The sequence below is a fragment of the Mesoplodon mirus genome, assembly GCF_964341445.2.
Source record: "Mesoplodon mirus genome assembly, chromosome: 6".
Classification (NCBI taxonomy): Eukaryota; Metazoa; Chordata; class Mammalia; order Artiodactyla; family Ziphiidae; genus Mesoplodon; species Mesoplodon mirus.
Genome location: NC_138982.1, coordinates 67064303 through 67080619, shown reverse-complemented (window position 1 = coordinate 67080619; position 16317 = coordinate 67064303). Strand labels below are relative to the sequence as shown.

General features: G+C 36.8%; 1 protein-coding gene across 1 annotated transcript in view; it reads left to right on the top strand.

Moving 5' to 3' along the window:
- The window catches only part of NMD3 (NMD3 ribosome export adaptor), a 42535-nt gene that overhangs the window by 13448 nt on the left and 12770 nt on the right, over nt 1-16317 (top strand). The window contains exons 8-11 of the mRNA XM_082625865.1: nt 3352-3430; nt 4118-4214; nt 7094-7211; nt 13451-13596. Coding sequence (XP_082481991.1) covers nt 3352-3430; nt 4118-4214; nt 7094-7211; nt 13451-13596 — 440 coding nt within the window. The remainder of the gene's footprint in view (nt 1-3351; nt 3431-4117; nt 4215-7093; nt 7212-13450; nt 13597-16317) is intronic.

Genomic DNA, 16317 nt, shown 5'->3' with positions numbered 1-16317 from the left:
TAGAATTCACATAAAACATTATATTAGTTTCAGGTATACAACATATTGATTGAATATTTGTGTATATTGCTGAATGGTCACCCTATTAAGTCCAGTTAACGTACATCAATCACCATACATAGTTATACAATTTTTGTTTGAATTAATTGAAAGCTTAGTTTATTTTCAATTTCTAATATGTAGACTTAATAAATTTTCTGAGTATCATATTGGCTCTGTAGCTGGTACTTAAAGCAGTCTTTTTCCACTACCCATTGCATATTTCTTTTTTTTCTCAGCAAGTATCTCAGCTATTTGATTCTCTTGAGTACATACCTAGGTGTAGAATTGCTGAGTCATGGCAAATTTATATTTATCTTTTTAAGAAGCTACCAAAGTGTTTCCAAAGTGGCTGTATCATTTTATATTCCCATCAGCAGTGTTTGAGGGTTCTAGTTTCTGCATATCCTCATCAACACTTGCTATTGTTTCTTTTTATAAATAGCCATTCTAGAGGATAATTTGAAGTGGTATCTCATTGTGGTTTTAATTTGCATTTCCCACATGACTAATGTTGTTGATTATCTTTTCATGAGCTTATTAGCCATTTCTGTATCTTTTTTGGTGAAATGGCTGTTTAAGTATTTTGCCCAGTTTTTGATTGGGTTGTCTGAAGTTGTAAGAGTTATTAAAATATACACTGGATACAAGCCCCTTATCACATATGATTTGTAAATATTTTCTCCTAGTTTATCTTTTCATTTTCTTAATGGGGTCTTTTTTAAAAATTGTGAAATCTACCCTCTTAAGTTTTTAAGTGTATAATACATTATAGTTGACTGTAAGTACAGTGTTGTACAGCATATCTCTAGAGCTTAATCTCTTGCTTAACTGAAACTTTATGCCAATTAACTAGTCACTCCTCATTTCCCCCTCCTCTCTGGCAACCATCATTCCACCGTTTAATTCAATGAATTTGACTATTTTAGATATCTCATATGAGTAGAATCATGCAGTATTTGTCTTTCTGTGACTGGCTTATTTCACTTTGCATAATGTCCTCAAGGTTAGTCCATGTTTTTGTACATTGTAGAATTTCCTTCCTTTTTAAGGCTGAATAATGTTCCATTGGAGGTATATATCACATTTTAACCATTCATCTGTTGTGGAAACAACCTAAATGTCCATCATCTTGGCTGTAGTGAATAGTGCCGCAGTAAACATGGGAGATCTTGATTTCGCTTCTTTTGGATAAATACCTAGAAATAGGATTACTGGATTATATGATAGTTCTATTTTTAATTTTTTGAAGAACATCTGGACTATCTTCCATAGTGGCTGCACAGTTTTAAAGGGTTCCAGTATCTCCATGTTCTCTCCAGTACTTATTGTCTTTTGTGGGGTTTTTTGGTAATAGCCATCCTGACAGGTGTGAAATGTAAACTCATTGTGGTTTGGATTTGCATTTCCCTGACGATTAACAACATTGTGCTTTTTTCATATACCTATTTGCCATTTGCACATCTTCTTTGGAGAAATGTCTTGTTCCTCTGCCTGTTGCTTAATTGGGTTATTAGGGTTTTTTTTGCTGTTGAGCTGTAGGAATTCCTAATAGATTTTGGAGATTAACCCCTTTGCAGATACATGGTCTGCAAATATTTTCTCCAATTCTGTAGGTTGCCCTTTCATTGTGGTGATTGTTTCTTTTGCTATGTGGAAGCTTTTTGAGTTTGATGTAGTCTCAGTTGTTTATTTTTGTTTTTGTTTTGGTGTCATCTGTGAAATCATTGCCAAGACCAGTGTCATGAAGTTTTTTTGTATGTTTTCTTGTAGAAGTTCTATAGTTTCAGGTCTTACATTTGAGTCTTTTAAATCTGTTTTGAGTTGATTTTTGTAAGACGAGTTCAGTTTCATTCTTTTGCATGTGGATAGCCAGTTTTCCCAATGCCGTTTGTTGAAGAGACTATCATTTCCCCACCGTGTATTTGTGGCACACTTGTTGAAGATCAGTTAACTGTGTATGTGTGGATTGATTCTATAGACTTGTCTTTTTGTTGATACCATACTGTTCTGATTACTGTAACTTTGTAATATATTTTGAAATTAGGATGTGTGATGCCTGCATGAAATGGTGTCTTTTGAATTGTGAAACTTCTAAATTTTGAAGTCTAATTTATCATTTTTTAAATAGCATGCTTTTGGTGTCATGTTTAAGAACTCTTGTCTAATTGATATCAGAAAGATTTTCTCCTGTTTCTTTCAAATGTTTTATAATTTTAGCTCTTATATTTAAGTCTAATCCTTTTGAGTTAATATTTATGCATGGTGTAAGGGTCTAAATTCATGTTTCCCCATGTGGATAGCCTGTTTTCCTAGTGAAAAGACGATTCTTTTCCCAATGAATTGCCTTGGATGCTCTGTCAAAGATTTATTGACTATAAATGTAAGGGTTTATTTCTGGATTCTCAAGTCTGTTCCATAGATCTATATAGTTTATCCTTAATATACTAGTACCTCACTGTCTTGACTACCTAAAGTTATTGAGTTTTGAAATTGGGAAGTGTAAATTCCTGACAACTTTGGTCACTTTCAAAATTGTTTGGCTATTCTAAGTTATTTTAGTCTTCCTAGTTAGCTGAGTTGTTTGGAAGAATATCTCTAAACATTTCTTAGCAGGTAGTTTGCTTTTAGTTATCTCTTTGCTGCTGATTTTTAATGGTACTGCATTGTGATCAGATAACATTGTAGTCATTTCTGCTGTTTGGAATTTATTGAATTTTTTTTATTCTTAGTATGTGATTATTTTATGAATATTCTATGAATTTTTGAAAATAACAGTCTTTCTTGGGACCATGTTCTACAATGTCAATTAAATCAACCTTGATACTTGGTTTTTCAAGTTCTGTGTATCCCCCCTATTTTTGGTCAGTTTGGTCATTTTGGTTTTGATAGTCTTATATACTGGTCTCCCACAATGATTGCACGTGTGTTAACATTTGTTAATTTTATTCTTTTTAATAGTTTTTGTTTTCTGCATCTCAGTGCTGTGTTATTAGATGAATTCCTATTGTCTTCTTGGTAGATTGTTTCATTTATTACATAAAATATCCTTCTGTTTAATATTGTTTTCTTTTAACCTTGATTTTATTTTGTCTGAAATTTAAATTGGGCATCTTGTTTTGTTTTGTTAGCATTTATCGGATTTGTCTATCCTTTTGTCAAACAAGTCTTTAAGTGATAACGGTATTCCTACTGTGCTATGGCTAGAATATTATAATTGTTTAATATGCATTGAATTTTTGGTATAGTCATGTTAGTAGAGGAAAATCTTACTTTGTGGTATTATTTTAACATGGCTTATTTCTTTAAAAGATGGTCTGGATTTCTATTATTCCTCAAAACAACATGCTCAGAAGATGGTAGAATTTCTTCAGTGTACGGTTCCCACTAGGTATGTTTTGAACGTACATGTGATTAAATCCCGGGAACTGGGAATGAACTTAGGTCAAATCCATTCTTCAGGCTTTAGCATCCTATCTTAAAATACTTAAATTATAGTAGGAATACTTACACAGTTAGTAAGCATTTATTGGATTAGGCATTTTAAGGGAAGTATTAGCCAAAGAGCATTAACAATCTCTTTGGGGAGCTAGACCTCAGCCCACAATAGTAAGCACTGTAGTACTGAACCACTGATTGAATATGTTTAAATAAGCAAGAAGAAAAATGGGGGTAGAGGACTTTGGGGAGAAACTTCATGAAAGAGGAAGAACTTAAGCTCATAAAATGGGGAAATTTTCAAAAGTAGAGTTTGTATTGAAAAGTGAGATTAGTGTGAACAATGACTTGGGGCAGGCATTAGTGTGGCTTTTAATGGATGCTATATGTAGACTAGATTGGTCTAAGCCAAGGGCATGTTTTGGAGGTTTTCAGTAGGTAAAGTTGAAAATAGGTAGGGTGCAGTCAGATTGGTGAAGGTTTTTAAATGAAGTGGACGAAATGAGGGTTCACCATAGCAGACATCTGCTGTTTCAGACCTTGGACAGTAATGATTTGATTTGATGAAAATTTATATTCTCGAGACTATACAAGTAAGGACCTTTGTTTTTTTATTACGATTAACTTTTTCTCTTAACAGATACAAAGCCTCACAGAGACTGATCTCTCAGGATGTCCATAGTAACACATACAATTACAAAAGCACTTTTTCTGTGGAAATTGTTCCAATATGCAAGGTACTTTTTCTCATTTAATTAATCCATGTCCTTCTTTCTTTTTTTTTTTTTTTTTTTTTTTTTGCGGTATGCGGGCCTCTCACTGTTGTGGCCTCTCCCGTTGTGGAGCACAGGCTCCGGACGCACAGGCTCAGCAGCCATAGCTCACGGGCCCAGCTGCACCGCGGCATGTGGGATCTTCCCGGACAGGGGCACGAACCCGTGTCCCCTGCATCAGCAGGCGGACTCTCAACCACTGCGCCACCAGCGAAGCCCAAATTAACCCATGTCCTTCTTAATTGGTTTATATGTAATTATTAGGTCCTGGTTTCCTTCTGGGATTGGTTAAACATTTAGAAAACTTCCTTCTTAATGATTTCTGACACATTTCAGCCATGTTAAAAAGATGTTTAAAAGTAATCATGCTTAAAATTATAAATGTTTGGTGTACTAATTAAAAGGCCTGGTTGCAGTGTTTATGGTGCGAATTCCTTAAACTTTGCAATCCTAGTGGACACTTGATAGTTCTGTGAAACTTTGAATACAGGAAATTAGTTTAAAATAATTATCAGTGAACCACTTTGTGGAATATATGCAAACTGGTTTTAGGCATGATAGAATTAAACAGTATTGTGGAAAGGAGATCATAGAATTATTTTTGTGATTTTTTAAAAAAATTATTTATTTATTTTTGGCTGTGTTGGGTCTCCATTGCCGCACGTGGGCTTTCTCTGGTTGTGGCGAGCGGGGCGCTGCTCTTTGTTGCGGTGCGTGAGCTTCTCATGGCAGTAGCTTCTCTTGTTGTGGAGCATGGACCCTAGGCACGCAGGCTTCAGTAGTTGTGGCTCGCGGGCTTTAGAGCGCAGGCTCAGTAGTTGTGGCACAAGGGCTTAGTTGCTCTGCAGCAGGTGGGATCTTCTTGGACCAGGGCTCGAACCCATGTTGCCTGCATTGGCAGGTGGATTCTTAATCACTTTGCCACCAGGGAAATCCCTGTGATTTTAAAAATATAACCCGAATAACACTTAAGACATAGGTTATCATTTCATTGATTGTACTAAGGTAAAACTCTGCTTTAAAAATATAAATGAATTAAAATTCAACAAATAGTTATTGAGGATCTATTGTATAGAAGGCTGTGTGTTAAGGATTATGTAGTAGAGGTCACTGCCACGTAGGAACTTGCATGTCCATGTTTAAATCACTAATAATAAATGCCATAATTTATTGTGAGCATTCTACATAAAGCTGTTATCTCTTATACTTATTATTATAAGTATATTTCACCTCTTCAAGTCTCATAACAACGGGAGTAAATCATATCATCACTTGAAGATGAGGAAGTTGAAGCTTGGGGAGGTTAGATGACTTGCCCAAAGTTACATAACTACAAAATGATGAAGCCAGGATTTGGGTCTAGGTCTGTGACTTTGAGGCTTTAAAGTTATCACTAATTTATGGTGTAGCACAGTACCAGGGATGAAATGATGGCTTAAAACCGAGTCAGCAGATTTTTTCTGTAAAGGGCCAGATAGTAAATATTTTCAGCTTTTAGGCTATATAATTGGTTTTGCAACTACTCAACTGTGCTGTTGTTGCACAAAAGTAGCCATAGTTAACAGGTAAATGAAGGGCTGAGGCTGTGTTCCAGCAAAACTTTATTTACAAAAATTTGGTCTGAGGATCTTATTTGCAGACTCCTAGTTTAAAACAGTGAACATTTTCCTGGTGCAAAACTGGGGAAATATGAATCTAGGTGTGAGGGCATATTTAGGCCATATGTATTAAGTGCTTTGAGTGACTCACACAGGTATCTGGATAAATACACAGTGTAAAGAAGTTTTTTCATTAATCTTTGGAGACTCTTACTAAGTTAAAAAAAAAAAAGAAAAAAGAAAAGAAAAAGGACTGAAGTAGGTGCCATTAGGGAGGCACAGAATGTTCCTTCAGTGGGGGAGCCTTGTGAATAGATACAGCTTAAAATATAACCCAGATCCTTTTTATATTTTAATAACAGCTTAAAAACAGATAACCACATTGGTGGTAGTATCTCCTGATGCACACATAGTCATATGTGCTTTTAAGGGGGCATTAGATCTTTCATTTCATATTGGTACATGTAGACAAGAAGGAGGAACACGTGGCTCCTCTGAAATTAATTTTTTTAAAAATAATGGTTATTTTTTAAAAAATTATTTTTAGCTGTGTAGGGTCCTCATTGCTGCATGAGGGCTTTATCTAGTTGCGGTGAACGGGGGCTACTCTTTCGTTGCGGTGCGTAGGCTTTTCATTGCGGTGGCTTCTCTTGTTGCAGAGCGTGGGCTCTGGGCGCGGGCTTCAGTAGTTGTGGCACACAGGCCCTAGAGTACAGGTTGTGGCGCACAGGCTTAGTTGCTCCGTGGCATGTGGGACCTTCGCGGACTACAGGTCGAACCCGTGTCCCCTGCATTGGCAGGTGGATTCTTAACCACTGCGCCACCAGGGAAGTCCCTGAAATTAATTTTTATAGAGATTAAATGAAGGCACAAATAGATTAGAAAATCACTCTTCTTCTGGTGTTTATAATACTTTGCTTGGAATGTAAACTATATTAACATAGAGTAAAAAGGCATTCACACTTGAATAAAATTGAAACAAACTTAATAGTTTGGTGACTAGGATCTGGAAAATATTTTTGAAAGCATTTTTATTAAGACATATTTCCATCTTAAGAAGGTGTAGCTTATTTTCTGTTTCTTTAAGGTCTGATTCTTTTTTTTAGGCCCTTTGTTGATACATAGAATTAAAAATGACATTTTGGTTCGGGCAAATGCACTTGGATCAGCTTTACATTGATGAGTGTTTACTGGAGACTGTTACTTAGGATTTCCTTCACACTAAATGTTAGTTCTTATGCCTAGGATAATGTTGTTTGTCTGTCTCCAAAACTGGCACAAAGCCTGGGAAACATGAACCAGATTTGTGTGTGTGTTCGAGTAACCAGCGTCATCCATCTCATAGATCCAAATACCCTACAAGGTAAGTTTTCGAAACTATTTGCCTTGACAGTTCTTTCCAGCAAGCAGTAATAATTTGTTAATGTTGTTAATTTTATCAAGCATTCTTAGTAACATTGTTTTAAAAAACTACTGTACAGTGGTTAAATTTTTACCATACAGTGTTTTAAAATACTGGAATTTTTAAAGCTTTTAATAAGTTATCCTTGTATTTTTTTGTTTGAAGAAAGCTTTCTGTGAACTTTAACATTTTTATTAGTTGTATTCCATTTAGAGTATAATTGCTTTACAATGGTGTGTTAGTTTCTGCTTTATAACAAACTGAATCAGCTATACATATACATATATCCCCATGTCTCCTCCCTCTTGCATCTCCCTCACACCCTCCCTATCCCACCCCTCTATGTAGTCACAAAGCACCGAGCTGATATCCCTGTACTATGCGGCTGCTGCCCACTAACTATGTATTTTACATTTGGTAGTGTGTATATGTCCATGGCAGTCTCTCACTTCGTCCCAGCTTACCGTCCCCCTCCCTGTGTCCTCATGTCCATTTTCTATGTCTGCATCTTTATTCCTGTCCTGCTCCTAGGTTCTTCAGGACCATTTTTTTTTTTTTAGATTCCATATATATGTGTTAGCATACGGTATTTATTTTTCTCTTTCTGACTTACTTCACTCTGTATGACAGACTCTAGGTCCATCCACGTCACTACAAATAACTCAATTTCATTTCTGTTTATGGTTGAGTAATATTCCATTGTATATATGTGCCACACCTTCTTTATCCATTCATCTGTTGATGGACACTTAGGTTGCTTCCATGTCCTGGCTATTGTAAATAGAGCTGCAGTGAATATTGTGGTACATGACTCTTATTGAATTATGGTTTTCTCAGGGTATATGCCCAGTAATGGGATTGCTGGGTCATATGTAGTTCTATTTTTAGTTTTTTAAGAAACCTCCGTACTGTTCTCCATAGTGGCTGTATCAATTTACATTCCCACCAACAGTGCAAGAGGGTTCCCTTTTCTCCACACCCTCTCCAGCATTTATTGTTTGTAGATGTTTTGATGATGGCCATTCTGACCTGTGTGAAATGATGACTCACTGTAGTTTTGATTTGCATTTCTAGTGGTGTTGAGCATCCTTTCATGTGTTTCTTGGCAGTCTGTATATCTTCTTTGGAGAAATGTCTATTTAACTCTTCTGCCCATTTTTGGATTGGGTTGTTTGTTTTTTTGATATTGAGCTGCATGAGCTGCTTGTAAATTTTGGAGATTAATCCTTTGTCCCTTGCTTCATTTGCAAATATTTTCTCCCATTCTGAGGGTTGTCTTTTGGTCCTGTTTATGGTTTCCTATGCTGTGCAAAGGCTTTTAAGTTTCATAGGTCAAATTTGTTTATTTTTGTTGTTATTTCCCTTTCTGTAGGAGGTGGGTCAAAAAGGATCTTGATGTGATTTATGTCATAGAGTGTTCTGCCTATGTTTTCCTCTAAGATTTTGATAGTGTCTGGCCTTACATTTAGGTCTTTAATCCACTTTGAGTTTATTTTTGTGTATGGTGTTAGGGAGTGTTCTAATTTCATACTTTTACATGTAGCTGTCCAGTTTTCCCAGCACCACTTATTGAAGAGGCTGTCTTTTCTCCACTGTTTATTCTTGCCTCCTTTACCAAAGATAAGGTGACCATATGTGCGTGGGTTTGTCTCTGGGCTTTCTATCCTGTTCCATTGATCTATCTTTCTTTTTTTGTGCCAGTACCATACTGTCTTGATTACTGTAGCTTTGTAGTATAGTCTGAAGTCAGGGAGTTTGGTTACTCCAGCTCCATTTTTCGTTCTCACGATTGCTTTGGCTATTCAGGGTCCTTTGTGTTTCCATACAAATTGTGAAATTTTTTGTTCTAGTTCTGTGAAAAATGCCATTGGTAGTTTGATAGGGATTGCATTGAATCTGTAGATTGCTTTGGGTAGTAGAGTCATTTTCACAATGTTGATTCTTCCAATCCAAGAACATGGTATATCTCTCCATCTGTTTGTATCATCTTTAATTTCTTTCATCAGTGTCTTATAATTTTCTGCATACAGGTCTTTTGTCTCCTTACGTTTATTCCTAGATATTTTATTGTTTCTGTTGCAGTGGTAAATGGGAGTGTTTTCTTAATTTCACTTTCAGATTTTTCATCATTAGTGTATTGGAATGCCAGAGATTTCTGTGCATTAGTTTTGTATCCTGCTACTTTACCAAATTCATTGATTAGCTCTAGTAGTTTTCTGGGAGCATCTTTAGGATTCTCTATGTATAGTATTATGTCATCTGCAAACAGTGACAGCTTTACTTCTTTCCTATTTGGATTCCTTTTGTTTCTTTTTCTTCCCTGATTGCTGTGGCTAAAACTTCCAAAACTATGTTGAATAATAGTGGTGAGAGTGGGCAACCTTGTTTTGTTCCTGATCTTAGTGGAAATGGTTTCAGTTTTTCACCATTGAGAACGATGTTAGCTGTGGGTTTGTCATATATGGCCTTTATTATGTTGAGGAAATTTCCGTCTATGCCTACTTTCTGCAGGGTTTTTATCATAAATGGGTGTTGAATTTTGTGGAAGGCTTTCTCTTTATCGATTGATATGATCATATGTTTTTTCTCCTTCAATTTGTTAATATGGTGTATCACATTAGTTGATTTGCATATATTGAAGAATCCTTGCCTTCCTGGAATAAACCCCACTTGATCATGGTGTATGATCCTTTGAATGTGCTGTTGGATTCTGTTTGCTAGTATTTTGTTGAGGATTTTTGCATCTATGTTCCTCAGTGATATTGACCTGTAGATTTCTTTTTTGTGTGACATCTTTGTCTCGTTTGGTATCAGGGTGATGGTGGCCTTGTAGAATGAGTTTGGGAGTGTTCCTCCCTCTGCTGTATTTTGGAAGAGTTTGAGAAGGATGGGTGTTAGCTCTTCTCTAAATGTTTGATAGAATTCGCCTGTGAAGCCATGTGGTCCTGGGCTTTTGTTTGTTGGAAGATTTTTAATCAAGTTTCAATTTCAGTGCTTGTGATTGGTCTGAAATATTTTCTATTTCTTCCTGATTCAGTCTTGGCAGGTTGTGCATTTCTAAGAATTTGTCCATTTCTTGCAGGTTGTCCATTTTATTGGCATAGAGTTGCTTGTAGTAATCTCTCATGATCTTTTGTATTTCTGCAGTGTCAGTTGTTACCTCTCCTTTTTCATTTCTAATTCTATTGATTTGAGTCTTCTCCCTTTTTTTCTTGATGTGTCTGTTTAATGGTTTCTCAATTTTGTTTATCTTCTCAAAGAACCAGCTTGTAGTTTTATTGATGTTTGATGTTTGCTATCGTTTCCTTCATTTCTTTTTCATTTATTTCTGATCTGATCTTTATGATTTTGTTCCTTCTGCTAACTTTGGGGTTTTTTTGTTCTTCTTTCTCTAATTGCTTTAGGTGTAATGTTAGGTTATTTGAGATGTTTCTTGTTTCTTATGGTAGGATCATATTGTTATAAACTTCCCTCTTATAACTGCTTTTGCTGCATCCCATAGGTTTTGGGTTGTCGTGTTTTCATTGTCTTTTTTTTTTTTTTTTTTTTTTTGCGGTATGCGGGCCTCTCACTGTTGTGGCCTCTCCCGTTGCGGAGCACAGGCTCCGGATGCGCAGGCCCAGCGGCCATGGCTCACGGGCCCAGCCGCTCCGCGGCATATGGGATCCTCCCAGACCGGGGCACGAACCCGTATCCCCTGCATCGGCAGGCGGACTCTCAACCACTGCGCCACCAGGGAGGCCCTCATTGTCATTTTTTTGTAGGTATTTTTTGATTTCTTCCTTGACTTCTTCAGTGATCTCTTGGTTATTAAGTAGTGTATTGTTTAGCTTCCATGTGTTTGTATTTTTTACAGATTTTTTCCTGTAATTGATATCTAGTCTCATAGCATTGTGGTCGGAAAAGATACTTGATACAATTTCAATTTTCTTAAATTTACCAAGGCTTGATTTGTGACCCAAGATATGATCCATCCTGGAGAATGTTCCATGAACACTTGAGACAAATGTGTATTCTGTTGTTTTGGATGGAATGTCCTATAAATATCAAGTCCATGTTGTTTAATGTATCACTTAAAGCTTGTGTCTCCTTATTTATTTTTATTTTGTGTGATCTGTCCATTGGTGGAAGCAGGGTTTTAAAGTCCCCTGCTATGATTGTGTTACTGTCAGTTTCCCCTTTTATGGCTGTTAGCATTTGCCTTATGTATTGCGGTGCTCCTTCATTGGGTACATAAATATTTACAATTGGTATATCTTCTCCTTGGATTGATCCCTTGATCATCATGTAGTGTTCTTCTTTGTCTGTTCTAATAGTCTTTATTTTAAAGTCTATTTTGTGAGATATAAGAATTGCTACTCCAGCTTTCTTTTGATTTCCATTTTGCATGGAATATCTTTTTCCATCCCTCACTTTCAGTCTGTATGTGTCCCTAGGTCTGAAGTGGGTCTCTTGTAGACAGCATATATATGGGTCTTGTTTTTGTATCCTTTCAGCCAGTGTATGTCTTTTGGTTGGAGCGTTTAATCTGTTTACATTTAAGTTAATTATTGATATGTATATTCCTAATGCCACTTTCTTAATTGTTTTGGGTTTGTTATTGAAGGTGTTTTACTTCTCTTGTGTTTCCTGTGCAGAGAAGTTCCTTAGCATTTGTTGTAAAGCTGGTTTGGTGGTGCTGAATTCTCTTAGTTTTGCTTGTCTGTAAAGGTTTTAATTTCTCCATCGAATCTGAGATCCTTCCTGGGTATAGTAATCTTGGTTGTAGGTTTTTCTCTTTCATCACTTAAAATATGTCCTGCTACTCCCTTCTGGCTTGCACAGTTTCTGCTGAAAGATCAGCTGTTAACCTTATGAGGATTTCGTATGTTAGTTGTTGTTTTTCCCTTGGTGCTTTTAATATTTTTTCTTTGTATTTAATTTTTGATAGTTTGATTAATATGTGTCTTGGCGTGTCTCTCCTTGGATTTATCCTATATGGGACCCTCTGCATTTCCTGGACTTGATTAACTATTTCTTTTCCCATATTAGGAAAGTTTTCAACTATAATCTCTTCAAATATTTTCTCAGTCCCTTTCTTTTTCTCTTCTTCTTCTGGGACCTCTATAATTCGAATGTTGGTGTGTTTAATGTTGTCCCAGAGGTCTCTGAGACTGTCCTCAATTCTTTTCATTCTTTTTTCTTTATTCTGCTCTGCAGTAGTTATTTCCACTATTTTATCTTCCAGGTCACTTATCCGTTCCTTTGCCTCAGTTTTTCTGCTATTGATGCCTTGTAGAGAATTTTTAATTTCATTTATTGTGTTGTTCATCATTGTTTGTGTGCTCTTTAGTTCTTCTAGGTCCTTGTTAAAATTTCTTGTATTTTCTCCATTCTGTTTCCAAGATTTTGGATCATCTTTACTATCATTCTGAATTTTTTACTCAGGTAGACTGTCTATTTCCTCTTCATTTGTTTGGTCTGGTGGGTTTTTACCTTGCTCCTTCATCTGCTGTGTGTTTCTCTGTCTTCTCATTTTGCTTAACTTACTGTGTTTGGGGTCTCCTTTTCGCAAGCTGCAGGTTTGTAGTTCCCGGTTTTTGGTGTCTGCCCCCAGTGGCTGTGGTTGGTCCAGTGGGTTGTGTAGGCTTCATGATGGAGGGCACTGGTGCCTGTGTTCTGGTGGATGAGGCTGGGTATTGTCCTTCTGGTGGGCAGTACTGCGTGTGGGGTGTGTTTTGCGGTGCCTGTTACCCTATTATGGTTTTAGGCAGCCTCTCTGCTAATGGGTGGGGCTGTGTTCCTGTCTTGCTAGTTGTTTCGCATTGGGTGTCCAGCACTGTAGCTTGCTGGTCGTTGAGTCGAGCTGGGTCTTAGCATTGAGATGGAGATCTCTGGGAGAGTTTTCACATTTTGATATTATGTGGAGTCGGGAGGTTTCTGCTGGACCAGTGTCCTGAACTTGGCTCTTCTACCTCAGAGTTACAGATTTGACACCCGGCCAGAGCACCAGGACCCTGTCAGCCACATGGCTTTTGGGGCCGCCAATGTAGATGAAAGTATAGGTGGAGTCTGAGTATCTGAAATCTGCCTGCTGGGTTGCTGCTGCTGAAACCCTGGAAGCCGGCTCGGATGCTCTGGGCGTTCACCCGGGACAGCATTTGATGGCTTTTGAAATACTTCAGTTCTTTTGTTCTTTAATGTTCTTTGTTTATTCTTAGTTGCAGATATTGATGGCAACACTTTTTGGAGTCACCCTTTCAATAGTTTATGCCATCCCAAACAGCTAGAAGAGTTTATTGTTATGGAATGTAGCATAGTCCGAGATCTAAAACGCAATGCAGGTGCTGGAATGATATCAAAAAAGGTAAGTTCCATCCTGCTTTCCGCCTCCTAGCCTCCAACTTACTGTTTTGTGTTTCTCTCTCTCTCTCTTTTTTTTTTGTATCTTTGTTTTTTTAAAATTTGTTGGTAATTCCAAAATGTGGTTCCAAATAAGCTAACAGCTCATTCAGTTAAAAATGCATTGTGTGTTTGTATAACATTTGCTTTTAACGTGTGGTCATTGTGATGAAAACTGTCAGACTTATACTATCTAGTAGGTTAACTTACTCTGTTTAATACTGGAAAAATTAAAAAAATATTATTATGAAAAAGCATTTCCTTTCCTTTTGTACAGAAGGACGAAATGACAAGCTTAACCCTCTTTTGCTTTTAAAAAAATTTCAAACATGTTGAATTAAATATATATATATTATCACTAAATACTGAATGCTTCAATAATCATCTCTAAAACATAGAAGCATTTTCTGTATAATCAAAGTACTATCATACATATAAACTGCATAGTTTGCCAGATTTCCTTATTTGTCCCAAAGTGCCTTTTATGGTTCGTTCAAACCAGTGTCTAGTTGGGGACTCTATATTGAATGTGAATATTGTACCTCTTAAATATTTAATAACAGCCCCCTCCTTTTCTTCTCATTCATTTTTTTATGATAACAACTTCCTAATGCAACTAGGGCATTTATTTATCTTGTGGATCTAGTTTTATTGTTTCCTCATGATGTCACATTTTTTTAAACTTATTTATTTATTTTTGTCTGTGTTGGGTCTTTGTTTCTGTGCGAGGGCTTTCTCCAGTTTTGGCGAGTGGGGGCTGCTCTTCATCACGGTGCGCAGGCCTCTCACTGTCGCAGCCTCTCTCTTTGCAGAGCACAAGCTTCAGACGCACAGGCTCAGTAGATGTGGCTCGTGGGCCCAGTTGCTCTGCGGCATATGGGTTCATCCCAGACCAGGGCTTGAACCCGTGTCCCCTGCATTAGCAGGAGGATTCTCAACCACTGCGCCACCAGGGAAGCCCCTCATGATGTCATTTAACTTTCTTCCTAATCTCTTATATTTCCTTTAAACTGGAAAATGGATCTAAAGTCCTATTTAAGTTTAGGTTAATTTTGTTTTGGCAGAACATTTCGGAGGTGATGCTATGTACCTTTTATGATATATCAAGAGACAAGTAATGTTTGGCTGTTTATCTGACAGCCAGGTCTCTCCATTGTAATTGAAGAATTTTTTCCCTTTGCTACTACCCTCCCTCCCTCCCTCCCTCTCAGATCACCTCAAATGTAGCCAGTAGGAGCCCCTTCAGAATAGTTTCTATTTCCTTCAGAAAAATTTTTTTTAATGACTTACTTTTTTTAGAGCACTTTTAGGTTCACAGCAAAATTAAGAGGAGGTAAAAGATTTCCTGTATACGCCTTGCCTCCACACATGCATAGCCTCCGCCATTATCAAATGCCCTTCTTCTGCCAAACGAGTGGTACATTTGTTACAATTGATGAATCTACATCGACACATTATAATCACCCATTGTCCATATTTTACATTAGGATTCCCTCTTGGTATTGTACTTTCTATGGGTTTGGACAAATGTATAGTGACATGTATCCATCACTGTAGTATCATGCCGGATATTTTCACTGCCCTTAAAATCCTCCGTGCTCTGCCTGTTCATCCTTCCCTCACTCCTAACCCCTGGCAATCACTGATTTTTTTTTTTTTTAATACTGTCTGTATAGTTTTGCCTTTTCCAGAGTGTCATATAATTGGACTCATACAGTCTTTTCATATTGGCTTCTTTCACTTAGTAATGTGCATTTAAATTTTCTCCATGTATTTTCACAGCTTAATAGCTCTTTTTTTTTTAAGTGCCAGATAATATTGTTTTGATATACCACAGTTTACTCATTCACCTACTGAAGAACATATTGGTTGCTTCCAAGTTTTGGCAGTTATCAATAAAGTTGCTATAAACATTCTTTTGCATGTTTTTGTGTGGACATGAGCTTTCAGCTTCTTTGTGTAAATACCAAGGAGCATGTTTGTTGGAACATTTGGTAAGAGTATGTTTAGTTTTGTAAGAAACTGCCAAACTGTCTTCAATAGTGTTGGTGTCATCTTGCATTCCCACCAGTAATATATGAGAGTTCCTGTTGCTCCACATCTTCACCAACATTTGATGTCAGGAGTTTGGATTTGTCAGTGTTTCGGGCCTTCCTAATAGGTATATAGTAGTATCTCATTGTCATTTTAATTTGTATTTCCCTGATGACACATGATGAGGAGTATTTTCTCATGCTTATTTGCCATCTGTATGTCTTTTTTGGTGAGGTGTCTGTTAAGGTCTTTGGCCCATTTTTTAATCAGGTTGTTTGTTTTCTTATTTTTGAGTTTTAAGAGTTATTTGTGTATTTTGGTTAAAAGTCCTTTGTTAGATATTTTTTTGTTGTTGTTGTTAGATATGTTTTTTGCAAATGTTTTCTCCCAGTGTGGTTTATCATCTTATTCTCTTGACATTGTCTTTCATAGAGCAGAAGTTTCTAATTTTAATGAAGTCCAGGTTATCTACTATTCTTTCATGGATCCTGCCTTTGTTATTGTATTGAAAAAGTAATTGCCAAACCCAAGGTCAGCTAGATTTTCTCCTTTGTTATCTTCTAGGAGTTTCATAGTTGTGTGTTGTACACTTAGGTCTATGATCCATTTTGAGTTAATTTTTGTGAAGGGTGTAAGGTTTGTGTCCAGATTG